General features: G+C 52.4%; 8 protein-coding genes across 8 annotated transcripts; 4 read left to right on the top strand and 4 right to left on the bottom strand.

The window, feature by feature from the left end:
• Positions 1-626: 626 nt before the first annotated feature.
• N7539_003793 (uncharacterized protein) lies at positions 627-3,472 on the top strand (the record flags this gene model as incomplete). Its single annotated transcript, XM_056933395.1, has 3 exons — positions 627-708; positions 874-2,090; positions 2,147-3,472. 3 exons carry the CDS (start codon positions 627-629, stop codon positions 3,470-3,472), a joined length of 2,625 nt encoding a protein of 874 aa, XP_056790936.1.
• Positions 3,473-4,351: 879 nt separating this feature from the next.
• N7539_003792 (putative TFIID and and SAGA complex TAF10 subunit) lies at positions 4,352-5,335 on the top strand (the record flags this gene model as incomplete). The annotated part of the gene is made up of 2 exons (XM_056933394.1): positions 4,352-4,678; positions 4,895-5,335. 2 exons carry the CDS (start codon positions 4,352-4,354, stop codon positions 5,333-5,335), a joined length of 768 nt encoding a protein of 255 aa, XP_056790935.1.
• An 870-nt stretch (positions 5,336-6,205) lies between these two features.
• On the bottom strand, positions 6,206-6,853 carry N7539_003791 (mitochondrial 37S ribosomal uS19m domain-containing protein; the record flags this gene model as incomplete). The annotated part of the gene is made up of 3 exons (XM_056933393.1): positions 6,206-6,593; positions 6,728-6,743; positions 6,811-6,853. The coding sequence occupies 3 exons, from the start codon at positions 6,851-6,853 to the stop codon at positions 6,206-6,208; spliced, it is 447 nt and encodes a 148-aa protein (XP_056790934.1).
• A 795-nt stretch (positions 6,854-7,648) lies between these two features.
• N7539_003790 (inositol polyphosphate multikinase) lies at positions 7,649-9,202 on the bottom strand (the record flags this gene model as incomplete). The annotated part of the gene is made up of 2 exons (XM_056933392.1): positions 7,649-8,995; positions 9,146-9,202. 2 exons carry the CDS (start codon positions 9,200-9,202, stop codon positions 7,649-7,651), a joined length of 1,404 nt encoding a protein of 467 aa, XP_056790933.1.
• A 412-nt stretch (positions 9,203-9,614) lies between these two features.
• On the bottom strand, positions 9,615-10,136 carry N7539_003789 (uncharacterized protein; the record flags this gene model as incomplete). The annotated part of the gene is made up of 1 exon (XM_056933391.1): positions 9,615-10,136. One exon carries the CDS (start codon positions 10,134-10,136, stop codon positions 9,615-9,617), a length of 522 nt encoding a protein of 173 aa, XP_056790932.1.
• A 2,063-nt stretch (positions 10,137-12,199) lies between these two features.
• On the top strand, positions 12,200-13,940 carry N7539_003788 (uncharacterized protein; the record flags this gene model as incomplete). The annotated part of the gene is made up of 3 exons (XM_056933390.1): positions 12,200-12,489; positions 12,633-12,881; positions 12,941-13,940. The coding sequence occupies 3 exons, from the start codon at positions 12,200-12,202 to the stop codon at positions 13,938-13,940; spliced, it is 1,539 nt and encodes a 512-aa protein (XP_056790931.1).
• Positions 13,941-14,248: 308 nt separating this feature from the next.
• Positions 14,249-15,417, bottom strand: N7539_003787 (quinone oxidoreductase family protein; the record flags this gene model as incomplete). Its single annotated transcript, XM_056933389.1, has 3 exons — positions 14,249-14,296; positions 14,370-14,544; positions 14,648-15,417. 3 exons carry the CDS (start codon positions 15,415-15,417, stop codon positions 14,249-14,251), a joined length of 993 nt encoding a protein of 330 aa, XP_056790930.1.
• Positions 15,418-17,963: 2,546 nt separating this feature from the next.
• N7539_003786 (uncharacterized protein) lies at positions 17,964-20,603 on the top strand (the record flags this gene model as incomplete). The annotated part of the gene is made up of 1 exon (XM_056933388.1): positions 17,964-20,603. The coding sequence occupies one exon, from the start codon at positions 17,964-17,966 to the stop codon at positions 20,601-20,603; it is 2,640 nt and encodes an 879-aa protein (XP_056790929.1).
• Between the last annotated feature and the right edge of the window lie 278 nt (positions 20,604-20,881).

Below are 20,881 nucleotides of genomic sequence, written 5' to 3'. Positions count from 1 at the left end.
CCTCATGGCGCACGTCGCGAGTCACCTGTACAATACTGTACAAGTGTACTGCACAAGTGCACAAGTGTGCATTGGCATTACTCGGACCAGTCGGTAAGAAAGAGGAGTATATAAGAAAGAGCCACGTGATGCAAAATGCCCAAACTCTAGAATCGGAGAATACAGATCAATACAGATCAATACAGAGTAGTACAGACTACAGACTACAGACTACAGAGTGAGATATCCGGCTTCCGAGCTCCAAAAGTATCACAATATTACAGCAGACAGATTATTGGTACGGATGACATACATATCAAGGTCAATGAATTTGACTCTCTCTTAGTTGAACACGCTTTCACAAATCATTCTCATAAGAGCCATTGCACACCGTATAATGTACATAACGTGATGACAGTACTGTTGTTCGACGACTGAGTCAGTGAGTTATGAGACTCGGGTTGAAAGCGGTAAGCCGGAGTTCACGAATCAGCGACCTCCCAATCCCCTCCTTCGGCAAAAAAAATCCTGCTATTGCCGTTCCTTCACCTCCAACCAAAGCCCTACAGTTGCGCCCTACCCCTAAGCCCTCATTTCTGCTCTTGGAAGTTGACATCCCAGCTTGACTTGTACTTCTTGCGCCTGCGATGGCCGAAGCTCGAGGTGAGCCATCGTCGTTCGACGGGGCCTCTGACCTTCCACCGTTTCCAGACGACGGAAGCCCTTTCGGTGAGTCTCATGCGTCTGTTGTCGTCGTGGGTACCCGCGCTACCTGTCGCGGTCAGCAATGAGCCGTACTTGAACCACCACCTGGAAAGGCCAAGACTCGGTCTTACTCCTCTCGTGAATACCAACGTGCATGACTGACACAATCAATCGAGGATGGAGTAACAGAGCAGAAACCCACGCATCTTCTGGATCAAGATGAGCACCTATCGCCGCCGGCTGCGAAGAAGCAGAGGACCGACGCCGGCCCCGATGAGGAGATTTCAATCGACGCCCAATTCTCCACTCCAGACATTCATGGACCGGGCCATAGAATCGAAGAGGAAATCGCCAATGCGCTAGCTGAGGAGAATAGCCATGCGCTTTCGTCCGCGAACAATGCCAATGAGAAGACGGAATCGCAATCTCCAGCGCAGGCCACACCTGCGCCAGAAAGCACGCCCCACACCAGCTCTGCCGCCAATGTGAATCCGGCTCCTAATACACACCCCGATGTGAGCTCAATGATCACAGATATACTGGATCACACCGAGCGACAGGAGCAGACCGTCGCAATGGGTCCGCAGGAGGTGCCTCCGTCCGGCGAATTCTCCGGTGCAAAGGGCTACGCATTTCTCAATCTGAAGGCCAACTCTCACCTCAAGATCCAAAGCCTACCCATTCTGGATAACCTAGTAAGTCTGCGCCTGGGATTCGACTTTCAAGACCCTCCTGACCGAAGATTAACACAGTCAACCCAAATTCTGTCATTTCTCTCCAAAAACAGCTACCAGGACTTGACCGCGATGGTATCCGAACCCGAGTCCGAGGATGGCCAAGCGTATGCGACCATGCGCTCGTTATTTGACCACACAAAGCGCGTCTATACGATCAAGCGCTCATTCCTTCAGCCGTCTGATGTCGAGGTCACTGACTCGTCGCAACTTGACGTTCTTCGAAAAGCCAACTTGGCATCTTTTGTTTCAAGCATCTTCGGTTCTCAGGAGATCGGCTTCGCGGAGTTGAACGAGCATTTTCTCGACGTTTTTGTGCCTGAGGGCGGCCGCCTCCTCAAGGTTCAGGCCGCTTTGTATCTGGAATTGAAGACTCAGGCCTTCATCGCTGCGATGAACACCAAGTCCCGCACAAGGACACAGCTGTTGTACGAGCTGTTCCCTGAAGACATGGAGCAAAGGCTTCTTGCAAGACGACCAGGCACTCGACAGCTTGCGCCGAGTGAGACGGATTTTGTCAACCGACTGACTTCGCGCCGTGACATCCTCTTAAATGACGTCCACAACGAGGACGCACTGAAGGCGCTGCCCGACAAGTATCACTGGGAAGATTTTCTTCGCGATCTGAGCTCATATATTGCGAAGAACTTTGACTCGATTAATATGCAACAGGTTCGTGTGCATTGGTGTTGGATGGTTTCAAGTTCTCCCACTAATTTACGAAGCAGGGAAAGAAACCTATCAAAGGTCGTCAAGCGTCCACGTCGGCTAGTGATGTACAGGAGGCGTCGAGCACTACGCACCAGAGCCAATTTCCCGTCAATCAGCCCGTCGAGGTTCCCGTGGACCGTAATATGCATGGAGACCTGGTGGCCCGCGCAGCTCGTGCAGCGCAGATTGCCTTGCAGGGCCACGGTCTTCGTCGGTCCCAACAGCAACAGCAGCAACAGCAACAGCAGGCTCAGCCACAGTCCCAGGCCACTTCATCGCCCTCCCATAGCTCATCAATGCCTTTGCCTCAACAACACCAGCCCCAACAATTACCACAGTCCCATCAGCAGCAGCAGTCTCAACCTCATCAGTTGCCTCAGACTCAAGCTCCGCCTCCGCCTCAAACTCAGCATCAATCACCACATGCGGCCCAAGGCGACAACCAATACCTGCACGGATATGCTCCCGTCCAGCAGTCCAATCAGTCCGCTCAACAGCAGCAATATCATCATAGTCCTACGCCACCAGGCGGATATCAACAGTCACCAGGCATGGCGTTCCAGCAAAGCCCGATGCAAACGAATTTCCAACAGTATAACCCAAACGCGGCGCAAGTAATGCAAGCTCGCGCTAACGGGATGTCTCCCGGCAATCATGGATACATGCCAGGGATACCTCACTATTCGCAGTCCCAGCCTACACAGGTCCTCTATGAAAGAGCGCGTATGGCAGCATCTGCAAAGTCTTCTCCTACCAACCGAAAGGCCGGATTGCCCAGTCAGCGTCGCCCGTGGACAACCGAGGAAGAGAATGCTTTGATGGCGGGTCTGGACCGCGTGAAGGGTCCCCACTGGAGTCAAATTCTCGCCATGTTCGGACCCGGCGGCACCATCAGCGAGGCACTGAAAGATCGCAACCAGGTGCAACTCAAGGATAAGGCTCGCAACTTGAAGCTGTTCTTCCTCAAGAGCGGAATCGAAGTGCCCTATTACCTGAAGTTCGTAACCGGAGAGTTGAAGACTCGCGCGCCGGCCCAGGCTGCCAAGCGCGAAGCTCGAGAACGGCAGAAGAAGCAGGGGGAGGAAGACAAGGCCCACGTCGAAGGCATCAAGGGCATGATGGCTCTTGCTGGAGCTCATCCTTCGCCGGTTGGGGGTCACGAGATGTCCGCCTCGCCCAGCTTACCACCGGATGCCAATGCTCAGTCCATGTTTGACCAGACAGCGGAACAGAACCTGATGCAAACGCTGAGTCAGGAGGTCCACGGCAGTCAATACCCCCAACAACATCCTGCACCGACTCAAGATCATCACATTGATCCTCACATGCAGCTGGGTCAATAAAGCGGAATCCATCACCTCCTCTGTCGAGAGTGACCTTCTTCACTCGCATTGCTTTCTCCTATGCCCATTTCACCACTTGTCCCTGCGAAGACACTCCTCTATCATCACATTAGCTACATACATTGAGGGAGTTTAGGACCTACCTGCCATTGCTTTTTCTTCTTTATTCTCTACTTGTTCCATGACATCTACGCTGGAGTCGGGAGATCTGGATCAGGGGTCGCTGCAGGTGCGCAGCCAGAGGCCCACAAAAAAAGCTTCATCAGGTCAGCTGTACTACTAGTTTTGATCACATTATCTTCTAATCAAAGAGCGGCTTCGAATTGAATAGCGCATGCTGGTCTCAAGCGAAGCGTAAACAGGAGTATTGACCATTAGATTCACATGCGCGAGTCTTTCCCAAGCGATGCTTCGTCTCTGTCTACTTGTAGCATGACTAGATACACCTGGAGCGAACAGCGGCATAGGACTATCTAAGTAGCATCCAGTAGCATCCAGACTTTAGAACTGCCTCCAACCTTAGTCCCAGGTCTATATTGCTGTCGAAAATCTAGAGTAAACTGAGAGTAGACTTGGAACGATGCACGCCGCATTCTGATAAGAGGTGGACCTGTCCTGCCTCGGTGCCTGAACCGCCCGCCATCTCCAGCTGGTCCGTGCGCTTTCACCTCCCGATCAGAAGAGCTTGACACTTCTTGAGGACTCACATCTTACCTCGACCTGATATAATCGTCTCATGTCCCTTCAATCACCGCTGAGCGCTGCGCACGACTGAACTACACGGACCGCCTGATTCTCGTTTCTTCTGCTTCACCCGGGCACTGAGCTCGTCCTCGGCGCCAAAAGTCACGCGAACCTACTCATGACTTGCCGCCCATCATGACCGATGCTCCGTCTTCCTTCCCGCAGTCCGCAAATGGGTCACAAGATCACCAGCCCGCCATGCCACCGTCAACAACTTCCGCGCCAGCGCCACAACCCACGGCGACTGGTGTGACGGATGCAGCGATCAAGGCCGAGCCAGACTTGGATGCGTCTATTGATCAAGACATTGATATGAGTGGTGATCGGGTTGGCACGACGGTCGAGGACGGCGCCGAAGCGAATGCGCCGGCCGTCGATCAACTGGCCGAGTCGGCCCCGCCAAGCAAGAAGGAAACAAGCTTGCGCGAGTTCTTGGGAAAGATGGATGAATATGCGCCAATTGTAGGTGGAACCTTGTTTTGGTATTCTTGTCCGACATTTGCTCGGTCGATGTGGCTCTCGTCGAATCTTTCAATCGAGAGCGAGCGCGCTCGCTCGATTGTCGAATCCGATTCACTGAGCCTCTCGGTGTCCAAGTACGAGGGTTTTTGCGTGCGGCGCATTGAGACCTAGGATTTCAAATGAACGAGAAAGAGCTAACAGGGACCCTCTACCCAGATCCCCGACGCAGTGACAGCACATTACCTCACTCTGGCCGGATTACCTCCTCCTGGTACAGGCCCCAATCAAACTCCTCCTCATCTTGCTCGTCTTCTCGCTCTTGCGACCCAGAAATTCGTCGCCGACATTGCTGCTGATTCGTACCAATTTGCTCGCATCCGCGCTTCCAATTCCTCATCTGCGAATAACCCCATAGGCAGTCTGACCAATGCGGCAGGCGTTCCGGGCGGCGCAGGCACCGTACCAGGTGGCGTCACGGGGGGCGATGGCGCCAAGGGTGGTAAAGCGAACACGCATCTTGGGATTCAACGCCCTGGCTTCGGCGGCGGTGGCTCTGGTGGATCGGGTCAAGGACGAACGGTGCTAACGATGGAGGATCTCGGCATGGCGGTATCAGAGTACGGAGTCACCGTGAAGAGAGGGGAGTTTTATCGATAGTTTTTTGCACAGGGATTGGCCACGCTGTTGGTCCTTCCATGTTTCTCTTTTTTTTCCACTGGGGAACAACATTATGAGGTTTGGGGGTTTGGCGCCGGGCGTACTGATCCCTCCATACGGGCAACATTCATTCTCCTGATCATTCATCCAAGGCTGGGAGATTGCTGTAATGTCTATGTTTTTATTTCTCAGCATTTCCAGAGAAAATACGCACATTATGAGCCTTCGTGATAGTCGTTGAGCATAAGTTGTGAACCCACTATCTAGCGGCGAGTACGATGGAAAGTGCCCTTTCTAACTGCCATGAATCAGCCTTATGCTTTCGGCTGTTCCACTACTAGGTTGTATGCAGGGATCTGCGGCTGCTCGAGCGTCGCAAGTCCTGTTTGACGCTCTCGATAAACGCATACAGACCCGGCATCAGACATCCTCCCTTTTCCACAGCTGATGGTACACGAAAAACATAAACTCCATTCCCACGTATAGCTAACAAAAAGATGGAGAACCTAACAAACGTATCTGTACACGCCACAACACAGCCACGACCAAGAGGTAATGCAACTCTTGCTTCGAGATTCGCCTTATCGAAAGCCGCGCTGCTCTCATCCGCTCTTCCATTTTCTTGTCCTCTCCGGGGTATCTGCAGAGCCCGATTCCTTTTCCGGATGTGAATGTAAAGGTCGAATGTCGAATCGATCAAATACAGACACGGTCAAGAATCAGGTAACTGCCAGAGAAGACTTTCCAAAAACTGCAACGAAGCTTGCAAAGATCGGGGAGGAAACGAAAAGCCCAAGGGGAAAAGGAAAAAAATAGAAACCGGCTTTTATACCGTATACAAGAAGTCAACGGGACAAAAAAAGCTCGCGTCTATTTGTTCTTGGACTGCTTGTAGGTGAAACGCTTGCGGGTACTAAATCGCGAATGTGCCTCGTCAGTGACATGGTCAATAATGCTCCATCGCCGGTATCTTTTTTTCCACATGAGACATTCTCGAGTCCATCCGTGGAGCGAGTTCCCTCCGGACTGTAATCCCCGCGCAGGGATCAAAAGAGCGGGAACAGGGCACACATACGCAACATATTCACCAAGCTTCCGGCCGACCATCTCCTCTGTGATCTGAATCTCCTGATATGTCTTGCCGTTATGTACGGCGAAGCGCAAGCCGACGAAATTAGGAAGAATAGTGGCAGCACGCTTCTGCGTCCGAATTGGTGGTGTATTAGGAGGAGGAGGGAGTTTTCGAGGAAGAGGGAGTCTAAAATTTCCGTGAATTAGTCAATCCAGTCCGACAGCGATCTTGCCCTTCAATTGGCATGAATCGTGTGGGCGCAAGGGCCGGCCTCCGACAAAGAGGTGATATGGGTGGAAGCTGATTGAATGTGCACATACGGGACAATGTTCGGGCCTGGATCTCAGGTTAGCGGCGCAACTCGAGATTCCAGATCTCATTGAAACAGCAGATCAAAGCTTACCTTTCCAGACCGAGCGGCCTAGCAGATTGCGCGTGGGAAACATGATAGCTTGCCGTCTCCTCGAAGAAACACTTGTGTTTCGAGCAAGTCGAAAAGATGCCGCCGGTCCTCCATCGCGGTGGCTGAGTCAGCATTTAAGGTCGGCCGCCCGGGTCACTGCCCGTCCACCCGCCAGTGTCGGATGGAGAGTGCCTCTTGGTGAAGTGGACAACCGGTGCAGGTCCTACCTAGGCTCTGAGCATTTTCAAGCAATGTTTTAGGATGTTCGAGGAACCTCAATGAAGATAATTCTTATTGAGATCGGTGTATGTACATGGCAGAGCTCAGGCTGCAGATCCAGAACTTGCAATTCTAGAATAAATTCAACTGCGGCGCTGGAAACAAATCAAAGATTTGACTCTAAGCTGATGAGGACGTCCTGCATCAAGTCATATTGCAAATTTTGAATGCGCTGGAACGACTCTTATGATGGTATTTCACAAGAAGTCTATGAAATATCACAAAAGCGCAATCGTCCCACTGGATGACGAGCTTTGCAAGCGTCAGAGTGTTTGCTAGGGACTATCAGCCAAATTGTACGAGTCGTCAAAGTTCAACAGAGCCCGTATGTTCATGTAATAGATCATGCCTACACCCCTCAGGCCCACAGCATTCGGCTGAGAGATTCGTCTCGGAGCACTCAAGTAGCTTGTAGTTTGTGAACCCCCCCCCCCCCCCCAGCACGACTCCAGCCATAGACAGGAAGCATACTCAAAAGGTTGCCAGCAACCTTCTCGAAGCTTGCTGCCCAGTGATCAATCTTTGGGACACAGTTCACGACGAAAAGGGGACAGACAGGTCATGTCGCCAAGTCCTCGAACATTTTGACAAGATTGCGAATGCCGAAAAGCATGTTCTCATCCGGGCCCACGCCGGGTGTCCATTGCGCGTGGGCGAAATCGATCAAACGAAGATCATGGACCTTGGGGATTTCTTCATCTTCTTCTTCTTCGTCGTCCTCGGCCTCGCCAAGATTGGCAAATTCGGCCGACGAAGGATCAATGCTGATGTTGATGGCTTTCTGGATAGTGCCGTCCCCAAGCTGCACATCGACGAGCTCCATCGTCTCTTCGTTCACTTCCATGGCGATTCCCTCCTCGTCATCGACATTCTTTTCGTCTTCGCTCTTTCTGTCCTCGGCTTTCTTGTCCTCCTCTGAAAGCTTTTTCTCTACCTCCAAGGCGTGCTCCATCGCCTCCGGATCACCTTCATACACAATCAATACACTTGCAGAGTACATGCGACTCTCCTCCGATTCCAATGCTTCTTGTAGATTGCGCATTTCCTCCACGATTCTCTGTGCGATCAGGCGTGAACGGTCGTCTGGGCCCGCCTTTGCCCCTGCAAGAAAGGCTTCAAAGCCCTGCTTGACCGTCTGCTCGGTAAATGATCGCCCGTACCATTTGTCATAGCGCCGATAGCCGTGCTTCTCAATAACTTCTCCCTTGGCGCCCTCTCGGCCTTCGTACTTTGTGGCGTACGGATCTGTGAGAGCGCCTTCGTCCGTTTCGCCATTCTCTCCAGTCCAGACCTTCATTCCGGCGATGCGATATCCCAAGCTGGAGCTAGTGGTCTCCTTGGCGACAGCATCCAGTTTGGCGCGCTTTGCAGGTGGTGCGTCATCCGCCCATAATCGTGCGCCCAACTTCACATCCAACACATTGGGTCGGCGAAAGCCCGAGGCCACATTCTCCAGGACGATGGAAAGGCCGGTGTCGAGCTTTTTTCCACCCGAAGGCACCCAGGCAGAGTCTGTGGTCGCACCGCCATTGATTATTGATGATGATGACGACTCTTGGCTTGGCTGCGGTGTCGAAGTATGGGCGGATTCAACTGTGGGGTTTGCGGAGGCTACTGCAGGCAAGAAGACTGCGCCCGATTCCTGGGCAGCAGCAATCGCCAGCGGTTGCTGCTGTTCGGCGGAGGAGAGGGAACCGATGTAGAGGGGCATAAAGTCGTGAACTCTTGGGTGGAGGGCGCTGGATTCGTAAAACTCCACCTCCTGTCGCGTGCACGGTTTGGCGATCAACGAGCCAGACAGGTTACATCGAACTCCATCACTAGCGTTGAGAAGGAAAGCATAAGCGACGATTCGCGACGGAACACACAGAGTGGGCGATAAGAGAGGAAGACACAGAACGGTAGCCTGGATTGTGTTGACGTTACAGGGGGACCACAAGCAGATATGGCGCCCGTTAGGGCTCTGCCGGCGCGGGCTCGGTCCGAGGGGGAAGAGGGATCGTCAACGGCGGGAAGGATAAACCTACTGTCCTGCGGCCACATGATCGAAAGGTACCAGATCATCGCTGCCCAGTTGAGGCGTCTTTGTTTTGTCGGATTTGGAGGCCATCATTGTGAGAGGCAGTAGGGGAAAGATTGCGAAAGGCGGAGGGCAAGTAGTGAGCCGCTCAGCGCAGTCAAGCTGGACATGCAACGGCGCAAACTGAAGAGCTCCAGCGGAGAGGCTCAGGGCCAATCCAGCAAAGGCGGAGAGAGCGCCGTGCAGGAAATCTGTCAGACGGCTCAGCTTCTCGTCCCACGGGAGAGAAGAGACAGTTGGAAGCCGACAATCTGAATGATTCAAGAGGCGACCAGAGTCCAGAAACAGCCTAGTCTGGACACTCGGACACGCATCCTTGAAAGCTTTGAGGGAGTGAGGCCAGCCCACCACGCCAGCTTCAAGCCACTCGCGCGCCAAGGCGGGTTTGGTTTTGACTGTGGGCGGGTCAGCGTCAGCCGCGGCTATTCGCACCGTTGTCACCCGTTCACCAGAGTGCGAAATGCGGATAGTAGTAGTAGTCGAAGTAGTCGTAGTAGTCGTAGTAGTCGTAGTAGTCGTAGTAGTCGTAGTAGTCGTAGTAGTCGTCGTCGTCGTCGTCGTCGTCGTCGTCGTAGTAGTAGTGGTAGTGGTAGTAGTAGTAGTAGTAGTAGTAGTAGTAGTAGTAGTAGTAGTAGTAGTAGTAGTAGTAGTAGTAGTAGTAGTAGTAGTAGTAGTAGTAGTAGTAGTAGTAGTAGTAGTAGTAGTAGTAGTAGTAGTAGTAGTAGTAGTAGTAGTAGTAGTAGTAGTAGTAGTAGTAGTAGTAGTAGTAGTAGTAGTAGTAGTAGTAGTAGTAGTAGTAGTAGTAGTAGTAGTAGTAGTAGTAGTAGTAGTAGTAGTAGTAGTAGTAGTAGTAGTAGTAGTAGTAGTAGTAGTAGTAGTAGTAGTAGTAGTAGTAGCAGTAGTAGCAGTACACATTACACAACTCCCTACACCCGGCAGACATAGATTTGTTGAGAGGGGCCCCCATCGATTGCTAAACTCCTCTAGCGCATATGATCGACAAGGGTTCATGGTCAAAGGGGGAACTCCACGAGTCCTGCATTCGAGGCGTGACCTACTTTGCATCAGGTACCTGATGTTAACTACCTAAGGTAGTACGAACGCTGCTCCGGTCTGAAATCGAATAATACACAAATCTTTCTTCTACCTGGTGACACCTGAAATTAGAATGAAGGCCTGGTTCCTTTTCAGTGTAGAGTCCGACCTCATAACATTGTTACTTTGAGGTCGGAAATGCAGGGCTACCTGATAGCGTACAAGCACATGAGCAGCAGTAGGATTTGTCGTGGGTAGTACCTATCTACTACCTAGCAGTCTAGTACCACTACTTACCATACTATACTAGTGACAGTCCATGAACGTTACCTAATTAGTACTCCTTGGACGATCTACATGGGGCTCGGGTTTGCGCCGGCAATTCCTTTTCGGGGCAATGGGAAGTCACTACAAGATCCACATACTGACCATTGTTAGGGTCATATCTACCGCGGCGGATCAGTGTACTTGGAAACGAATATAATGTTGTGAAGATTCGCAGTGACATCGATGGAGCAAATCTGAAAAGACTGAAGTATCACCTAGTGAGATGGCAAGGAATACTTTGAGTATGAAGTTCAAAAAAGGACCACACGAGAAGACCATTCGAAAAGATATATGGAATTTCAACTGAGATTTTTCAGACACTACTTGGATATTGCCTACATAACGGTAGAGCTCGATTTGAACAAGGACAATATTCGAGGAGGACTACATCTGAGGCTGCTAATTCTTCCTTGTGAAGGCAGCGAACCGCTGAATATTGTCTTTAGCAATTCATCACGAAAATGCTTTCAAAGAACGAAGATCTAACTTGAAATAATTCTCTACTGGCAGCAAGACACATACGACAATCGAGTATGGCTCCCCGTGGATTTTCCAGAGGACGGCAGAGATCTGGACTGTTAATCTACACGTCGGCATCTATCTGTATGCCTTGAAGTGTTTGTGAACTAACTCATTTGGGAGTATTTTATCCTAGGTACCTAGTACAGTACCACTTCAAGAATTCATTTCACAAACGATGCCCCTCTACTACTTCATGGATAATGACTGAGAACCCATCCAAGTCTTGACGCTCTCACAGTTGTCTCTCTATACGGTTGCTTTGAGAGACTCTGGTCGGCCAGGCCAAGTTCAACTTCTGTCCTGGCCTCAATTTGAGGAGCCATAGTCTGCAAATTGATTGTCGGTAGAAATTTTTGCTGATCTTGTATGCTGAATTGATTGAATGGTGACGATGAGTCGGAATTGGACACTCACTTCGACAGTCGCATTGGTCGACAATTCAAATCAAGATTGAAGGTGAAAGACAATTGAGAGCGCTCTGATCTAGTCAGTTCAGTAGCTTGCCGCTTCTAGATGTTGACTTAGATCTTCACGTACCTTGTAAAATGAGGCTGAAAAGAGCAGCAGCCGGTTTGATAGTGACGCGCTCTCATGTCTCGTAGGAAAATGGTATGTATTTATTTAGTATGAAACGTTATCTCCCAATACTCATCCAACAATAACGTGTGTAGGCCACAGTCGTATCTTCAACATCCATCAATCATAATATTGGACCAAAGACCACCTGCGCACGCAAAACAAACCTGAGGGCCTTGCCTTGACACGAAGTCAACTCGTGGCCGTCTCATCCAGTCCCATCTCCTGCAAACACCCAGATCTCTGGAAAGATCCACCTCGTTCTTTCATGCATGTGATTCCACGGACTAGCTCACTTCCAACGGTCCAGCCTCGATTCTTGATTCACCCACTCATCATATAGATATCCCGGAACGGCGGTGGTAATCTCACCTTCTTCAACGCTTCTCAGTGGCTCAAGATTGTTTCACGCACTACTCAAGCTATGAGAACAATCCAAAGTTGACTCAGCCTGAAGACAAAGCCATCTTCCAAGACACTGTGGACGAGCTCAGGTTCTTCTCGCCCAGGTCTCACCTCCTCCGTTCGTACCTTCCAAACCTCCCTCTTAAATCTCGTCTTTGATCAAGAATGGCGCCCTCCGAAGTGACTACCGTCGCATCCGACCCAGTCGTGCTCGCAGTGGAACAAGACAACGGGTCGACTACGACCAAGTGCGGCGATGGCCCTTCAGTCGACACGACTGATAATGGACCGGCTCCTCAAGAATACAGCATGTCGGTATCCCAGGGTCCCAAGCGCCGAAGCAGACGGCCAAAGAGCAAGCGAGGAATCGGCAAGCCCACCGGGTTTGAGGACTACTATGCTGATGGCCCTATGACACCGGCGGAACATGAGGAGATCCGCCAGATCTACGACCCGTACGTTTTGATCTCTGTTTTCAAACAACTTTTCAGCTAGCTCACACTTTTCGAACAGATCTTACTCCTTTGAACAGTAATACTCTCCATGGGCTTCACACGTGTGCCGCTGGTTGACTGTGCTGACAATTGAGTGGTTTTAGTCGAATCGAGGAGGCCCTGGCGCGATATCAGTGGAAGCGACGTATGGAGAATGACCGACGGGCGATTTTCTTCAAATACCTGCAATACGGTGGTGTTGATGCCAGCCAGAATCACGGGACCGGTGTACCTCCTAGAGAATTGAAGCAGATGTCGACGGACGACGCCCGGCAAGCTCGCAGTCAAACAATGATTCCAATGGAACGACGCAGCTTGGAGGTCAATTTTGAAGAGGTTGCTCGCGGCTTTTGGTATGTAGCACCACCGCATCTATTGAGTACTGCACGTCATGCTAACAACATGGCCATAGGAGCTCCTTCTATTGCAACCATTACAACCCCGACAATCAAGAGAGTATCAAGGTGGCAACGGGTACCATTCGCAATTTCCTCACTTATCTCCTCTATCACGACGTATGTCCTGAATACCGGGACGACATTCACAGAGCGCGCAAAATTTGTGACCTCGCTTTCGTGGAGCTGTGGAAGAACGTTCAACTGATTCAACAGGGCCCCGGAAGCTTCAACCTGAGCTGTTCGATGTTGTTCGGCGGGCGATACTGCGGCAGAGATTACGATGAACATTCTCTATGGGTTCCAGCTCAGGTCAGCCCATCTGGTGAAATCACAAACGAGGCCGCTCAAAAGGTGGTAAAGTTCGCGATTGCAAGCCAGGGAACCCATGAGCAAGCGACTCGGTTCCAGCAGTTGGCAACTGACGTTCAACTCTCGGCACGAAAGATTGATGATATTGATGGCTTTGAGATCATTTCGGTTCACAAGCCCGAAGATACCGTCCGAGACTTTTACCATGAGTTCGCGCCAGATCTGCCCGTTGTCGGTACCATTCGAGCCAAGTCGTTCATCAACCCTGCAAAGCCGGAGATTGATATGACCTCGAAGGAGCGCCAAGAGTGGCGCGATGGCACAGGTCCTTATCATGAATTTGACTTTTATCTGGAGGCGAGCCTTCTTCAGCATTGCTATCCAGGGCAGAGAATCACTTCGAATATTTGGAAGATCAATTGCGGCGTTTACTACTTCGACGAGGTCATCTCCGTCTATCCTTCTTTCCACTTAGTCCTTGCGAACGACCTGATGCTGCACTGGAAGACACCCCGTCCAACGTCAAAGGCTCCATTGCAACTTGTCCAGAACCTTGGGCAGCGAGGAAGCGGACATGAGGAAGGAGAAGAGGAGGAGGAGAGAAACGAACTGGATATGGCGGCTGTGGTGCGTGCAGTCAACATGACTGTCCAGAATGACGGGGAAGACAAAGACGCAGACCGTGTGAACACGAACGCTGAGTGATTTCGTCACGACTGTTGGGACAACGAGAAAAGGAGAGACGGGAAGGAGCAGAGTGAATAGCAGACCATAGAGGATTATCAGCCGAAGAGTAAATGGAGCCGATTCGTGCACCGTGCCCCCTCTTAACTATTAGTATGGAGGTTTGCCATCTAGAGTATTGGAGAGACAATCGATCGAATAGTATTTACGGGCGTACACATTATAGACACCGACTTGTCATGACGAAGGAACTAGGTACACTGACTCATCTTCCTGCAAACGGCGGAAGTATTCAGGGGTGATCTTGCTTGTTCCCGACTACAGACGTCTCAAGGCTTCACAAGAGACTTGCCCATCGTCTTGCGGCCTTCCAGGTCCTGTGTAAAGTGCCAGAGTGAGCAATGGAATGACTCATCATGTTTCATTCTTCACAGAGTAGAAAACACTTACCTCGTGTACCTGTTTGATATCCTCCATGGGATAGACCTTGTGGATCTTCACCTTCAGCTGACCAGACTTGAGCAGATTGAACAACTCATGGGTGTAGAATTCAAACTCCTCCCGAGTCTCAATATATCCAAAGAGCATGGGCCGAGCGACCTTGACGCACTTGGGAGAGAGTTTCCTAAAAGTCGGTTTGCTGTATTAGCGTGGCGTTTTCCCACCAACTTCTCCCCGGTCATCATTCAACCCGTCTTCATGAGCCCACCGGATGGGGAATCACGTACTGCAGAGGCAAAGGAGGCACAGGTCCACTGGCATTGCCAAACCAGACCACCGTACCCTTGCGCTTGACGACCTCCAAACTGCCCTCCCACGTATCCTTACCCACCGAGTCGTAGACCACATCCACGCCCCGACCTCCCGTCGCCTCCTTCACCAACTGGACCCAATCCCGGCCCTCGTCACTGCGATAATCAATCACCACGTCGGCTCCCAGACTCTTCACCAGCGCACATTTCTCGGCACCACCAGCCGTCCCAATGACCTTGGCCCCCATCGACTTGAGCACCTGCGTCATCAAGAAACCCGCACCCCCGGCCGCAGCGTGCAACAGCACCCAATCACCCTTCTGCACCGCATACGTCTCCTTGACCAGCGTGAGAACCGTCAATCCGCTCAGAAACGCCGCGACCAGGTCCTCGTCGCGAATTCCGTCGGGGATCTTGATCGTCTTGTCCGCAGGCACGGCCGTGTACTCGGCGTACCCGGCCGTCGCCAGCCATGCGACTCGATCGCCCACCTGGAAGCCGCTGGTGTTGGGGCCCAGCGCGGCAACGGTTCCTGCGCCTTCGCGGCCCAGAACTTCGGGCTTGGGGGACGGGTACAGGCCGGTGCGGAAGTAGGTGTCGATATAGTTGACGCCGGAGATGTGATTGCGAACGAGGAGCTGGCCTTCTTTGGGTGTGGGGACAGGATGTTCGGTCTTGTACTGTAACACTTCTGGACCTCCGGTCTGCTCAATGACGACCGCTTTCATGGTGGAAGGGACCGACATGGTGATGAAGAGCGGGGGGAGGGAAGAAAGGATGGATGATAGAAATGGAGAAGGAGGGGAGATTGTGAATTTGTGATGGAGCGGAGGGGGGCCAAGTTCAATGTTGAAAGTTGGGGGGGGGGTTCTGGCCTTTTTATTTTATTATTTGCGATGGCACAGATGATCATGATTATAAATTCATCCTTGGATCATCTGTCAGCTCGATGGGCCCGAATTGCCGGCAAGGGTCTTGCACCGGGTTGGAGTCTTCAGCTGCCCCTCCATCAGGCATGATGACATGGTCGACCCCCACCCCCGATATTCGTCCCTCCATACTTCGGGAGTCCATAGTTCGTGCTCACTGCTGATTACGAGCCTCATGTTATGGGGAAAGATTGGAGACTATGAGATTCCAAGGAGGAAGCTGATACATCGGAGTCAAGGCTGGGGTCGGGACTTCGAAGAAGAGGAGGGGCAGAGCCTGTCACGGGACCTGAGCACCTGACCGAGCTAGAGCTAGGCTCCTAGGAGTCAGTCACTATGAAGCTGGGAGGCCGTGAGCTATCCTATCCTCCACATGAAGCTATGAAATTCGTGCAGGCCAGACCTTCAAGATGCCAGACTGGTTGTATCTGGCCTCGACGCGACGATCATGTTGTGAGCCGAACAATCAAGAGAGGATCAGGAGCTGACATTCTCGCCAAAGGATCGAATCAGCACTGAGTTCGTATACTACAGAGTACAGTACTACAGTTGCCCTTGGTTACCATATGATTACTCCACCACGAATCAAGATGTCTGTCTTTCGAACTCGAGGGTCCTCGTTAGTTACTGGAGGCGAATGCTGATTAACTGGGCAAGACCGCAATGCCCAGCAGATTCGTCACTACTAAGAGAGGAGAGTAGTCCAGGTGATGGACCGACATTCTCCGTCTTCTCCGCATCGTCCGCCGGAATTGGAGATGGTCGTCTCACCCCCACTTCACCCGAGTTGAGTTGGCTCGAATCGTTTTAGTTTATCCGCCTCCGGAAATACGGGTTAGTATTTGTGTAACAACAACCACCATACTACGTCAAACACTCAACATTAGTCTGACTACGTTGAACATTGACTCCGAGTCATTGACACGCCGTCGAGCTTTCGATAACAAGACTGAAGAATGCTCCGGGAGCTGAGATCTTGCAAGTGAGAACTGAGATTCTACCCCCGCCGACATCGACATAGGCGTAAACAGAGAGATACTGGACTCTGAAGATTCCAGATCGAACGTTCCAAGGGTGACCTTGAGCTCGGGCTGTGAGGTCGTGAGGTCGTAAGGACTGCCTTTGAATACGTAAGCTTTGAAGCTTTGGTTCGGGTTTTGAGAGCTTCACTATATTTGACCTAGGAAGGGCACGATGCTCATCGAACGGGGATTCCAAGATTCCATCGTGAGAGCGGTCGGTAGAGCAAAGGATGAGACAGGTGATGAACAAGAACAGCAAACAAAACTTCGCGGGTGAAAAGTCAGCAGGACGGCAGGTTTATCATGGCGTCAGGCTGACATGGAAGCTTCCATCTTCAATGAATTGCAGTACTGCACTGTCCCACGTCAAAAGTGTCATCGGGGCGACTGACCAGTCGTTGACTGTTCGAATTGTCCCCAAGTCTCGACGTCCTGCAGTAGCGCAACGGCTCCACGGCTCCACGACTCCACCAGGTGGCTGAAGTTGGAGGTCCGCCATCCACTCTCGCTGTTCCTGTTGAGAGCGGCCCCGAACCCAGGGCGCTTTCCAGTTAAGTCGCGTATTCACGATCTGAACCAGGTGAACTCGACGTCCATTGTGTGAAGTGGCACTATTCTCATCGCAAGTCCGAGATCAGGGTTTCTAGTCTTGCATCTAAAACAAAGGGGCCGTCATGATGCCCAGTCTGATGCCTGGTTGTGCTGAGTGCCCGACGGTCCAAAGACGGTCCCGGGAGCATCCCTGCAGATCGGATCAGCAGCCACCTCAATCGTTCAGGGCGTCTCGCTTTCATGATAGCATGATCGTTCTACGATTCGTGCGCCTCCGAAATAGCGACTCAGCTGGTTTCGTGTGCCTCAATGAACTCGGGCGCTCGTGGTGGTTCAACCATTTATGTTCGTCCGGAGCAGTTGCCCCATGCTGTTGGAAGGACCACCTTCGAGTCTACCGGCACTCGATGACTGCTTTTTGCCCAGCGGATCCAGTCTCGCGGCCCTATCAAAGGTGTCGGGTCTCCAAGAGTGATGCCCGATGGGCTAAGATTTAGTCCCCCTGCCTCCGGGGCACGCGCAGGACCTTTTGTCTACTCGCTTCGGTGCTTTGTCAAGCTCACTGAACAACGAGAGGAAAAGCCCCCCCAAAAAATTTCCCTCCTCACATCACCCTCATTGTCGAAAAGATTCCTCGTTTGCTCGATTTCTCTCGAACACGAGCTCTGTAACGCCAAAGTTTTTAAAGACTATGAGCTATTCACCCCGACATTTTCTACCACGACACATCATTGCAGCCGGCTAGCGCTCTGGAAACCCATCGTTTCACAATCCACAACATCGCTGTGAATGGCCACAAAACTGGTCTCCGTCAGGCAGTCGACGGACTCTGCACGAGCCATGCGGTCCCGCTACCCCCCACCACCGTGTGTGGAAGAAGAGCCAGTCTCTCTTGCCCGAGAGCTGGACGGTCTCTCCAATCTAGACGAAAAAGTGAGCCCGGAAGGTATGGGTGCGAGAGGCAGCGTGGATCAGTACCCGATCCTCGTCGACTCAACTCTTCCCGGATCTTCAGATCGCCCGGTCATGAGTAACAACATGCCCGAAACCGGCCCACGCTCATCGAATCCGCTTAACACACAAACGGCATCCTGTCGCAGGGAACCCGTGGCTAATCCTCGCCCTAGACCTGCGTCTCAAACAAACAGTCGAGTGGGATCATCGATCTCACCTGCGTCAGGATTTGTCTCCGCCGCTTCAAGCAGGGAGCGTGAGCATTCGGTCCAGCCCCGGTATTCCCAGCCGGCTCCTGAAGTGGTTCCACCTCGACCGGTCCGTCCAAGATCTCCTGCGCGTGGGGATGGCTTGCCTCTTCACGGACGTGGCCGCTCCTCTTCAGAGGCGGTGCTTCCAGGGTCTATGCATGAGCCCAGAAACGATTACTGGCCCCGCCCAGGATTGGTCATTAGGGAAGAGGATCGTAGAGGACGGGAGCGATCGACGCAAGAACCATCCTCAGGCTTCAGGCACGAGCCGAAGAATCGACACCAGTCGCGGCCGCCTTCACCAACTCGTGGCGGTCGTACTGGGTCGCCTACCAAGATCAATGGTTTGGTCAAGGCCGCGGAAGCACATCAGCAACAGTCGTCTTATCACCTTGCTGGCTCACGGGCTCCTCGTTCCTCCTCACGTCCACCACAGCAACCCACTTACAGTGGCAAAGAAGATGTCCCTGTGCATATCATCCCCCACGCCTCTTATGGCATGCGTACGGCGCGGTCTCGTTCTCGTGGTCCTGGCTACGACAGAATACCAGGTGGACCGGTGCAGCCGTTGGCCGCTCATTCGGGAGGCTCAAATGAACATTCACAGACTTCGTCTCCGAGGCTGTTGCAACGGCCCGATCGTCAAGAGTCACCCCCGGGATATCAATCAGACACCATCACCGCGAGGCCCCGACCAGCGTCTTACGCACTTCCGTCAATCGAGTCGAGATCCAGCACAGCTGGGCACACGGCTAATGCGCGAACGCTGGCCGAGCGCATTGAAGAGAAGCTGCGTCAACGACAGGAGCTTCGCGAGTCAGTGTCTCTGTCTGATTCAGAGAGTCGTCTCCCAAGGGAGCTAAATCGTGTCAACACAAGACTGGACCCGTCAGTCTCGGCATCGGCTCCGCATTCGCCATCTCGTGAACTGCAGCAGAATCTCAGTCACCGACCCCGTGGAGATTCAACTGCTGCTACCAGTGGACGCACCTCGGTGCCAACAATAGTTGCTCAGGCGGCACCTGCACTGACTCGTTCTAAGTCTACGAATCGAGGTCACTCGCGGTCAGTCTCGTCGGACAATTTTAGACCGTCCCGCGCTGCAACCACCGTCAAGTTCCATGATCATCCTGCGCAAAGCCCTAGTCCGTCGCGGGGTCCCGTTCTCAAGCCAACCAATCTCGCGCAGCGGCCGGTGAATCCTTCCGGGCTCTGTATCACTCTGTGCCCGCGATCGGTTCCCGTGGCGGGTTACAACGATTGGTACACGTTGAAGGGGCTGAGCCATCTCGATATCTGTCCCAGCTGCATGAAACAGATCGGACATTCTCGCTTCCGAGACTCCTTCATCCCGAGTCTCGCAAGACCGTCATCGCAGAAGATTCGATGCGCCTTCAGTAACCCCTGGGTTCGGCTCGCTTGGACACAGATGATCAAACAGCAACACGAAAGCCTTGAGATGCTTTACCAGATGACTCGACCGCCACCGGGCACCCGCCCCTGCTCCGGCCGCGCCGCTTCAGAGCAGAGCTGGTACCGCATCGTCAATCCGGAAACGGGTTCGTACCTGCCCAGCTTCCATGTGTGCGGAAGCTGCGCACGCAATGTGCGTGTTCTGATGCCGGCCCATCGGGATACTTTCCAGCTGTGTCCGGAGCCTCAGGAGCGGGCTTGCGATCTCGTCACCAGCAGCCCCCGGTTCGTCAAGTACATTGACCTTCTCGACGATGCTTCCTCCCGAGCAGACTCGGATCCCTCACGACGACCTGACCCCCGCGAGTTCCTCGCCTACGCCAAGCGCAAAGTTGTCCTGCGGGATTGTCTCCGTGATCGGCCCGTGCTTGGCAGCTGGCACTACATGACCGAACTTCCGGAGCTGAGTATCTGCGAGGACTGCTACGATGAAGTGGTGTGGCCTTTGGCCAAAGCACATCACCCGCTCGCCCGATCTATCTCCAGCTCCATGCGATACTTGCCCGGTGATGGACCCAATCTCTGCCGCGAAGCGACTTGTCAGCTATACTCTGGCCGGATGCGGGCACGCTTCCGAGACGCGGTCATCAAGGATGATTTCCCGGGGTTGCGAGATTTTGCCCTGCGACGTTTCGAGGCCGAGCGGCGCTTCCGTGATCGTCGGGAGGAGCTGTTTGCCGCCGAGGAGAAGGGGTACGATTGTGATGTGGAAATGAACAAGGCCATTGAGGAATGGAGACGATGGGAGTAGCTTGGAAGGATTCGTTGAACGAATCTTGCGCGACAGATTAGGAAAGAGGATTTGTCCACATCAAAAGTTTTTTTTCTTGGAGTTTGCCCATGTTGATACGATATCTGGTGTTTGTGCATCTTCCAGGGTCGGGTTATCGGGGCGGGGCTTTTGCAGGTCATTTTCCAAGTGTTGAGACAAGTTTAGTATCGTTTATGTGTTCCATGGTTTAAGTAGGTTGCATTTTTTTATTTTTTAAGGTTTTTGCATGCATGGCGGGCATGGATATGGATGGATGG

The sequence above is a fragment of the Penicillium diatomitis genome (genome assembly GCF_028827545.1).
Source record: "Penicillium diatomitis strain IBT 30728 chromosome Unknown utg000004l_segment0_segment0, whole genome shotgun sequence".
In the NCBI taxonomy this organism is placed as follows: domain Eukaryota; kingdom Fungi; phylum Ascomycota; class Eurotiomycetes; order Eurotiales; family Aspergillaceae; genus Penicillium; species Penicillium diatomitis.
Note: the sequence above shows the minus strand (reverse complement) of the source record. Positions and strands in the feature narration are given on the sequence as shown.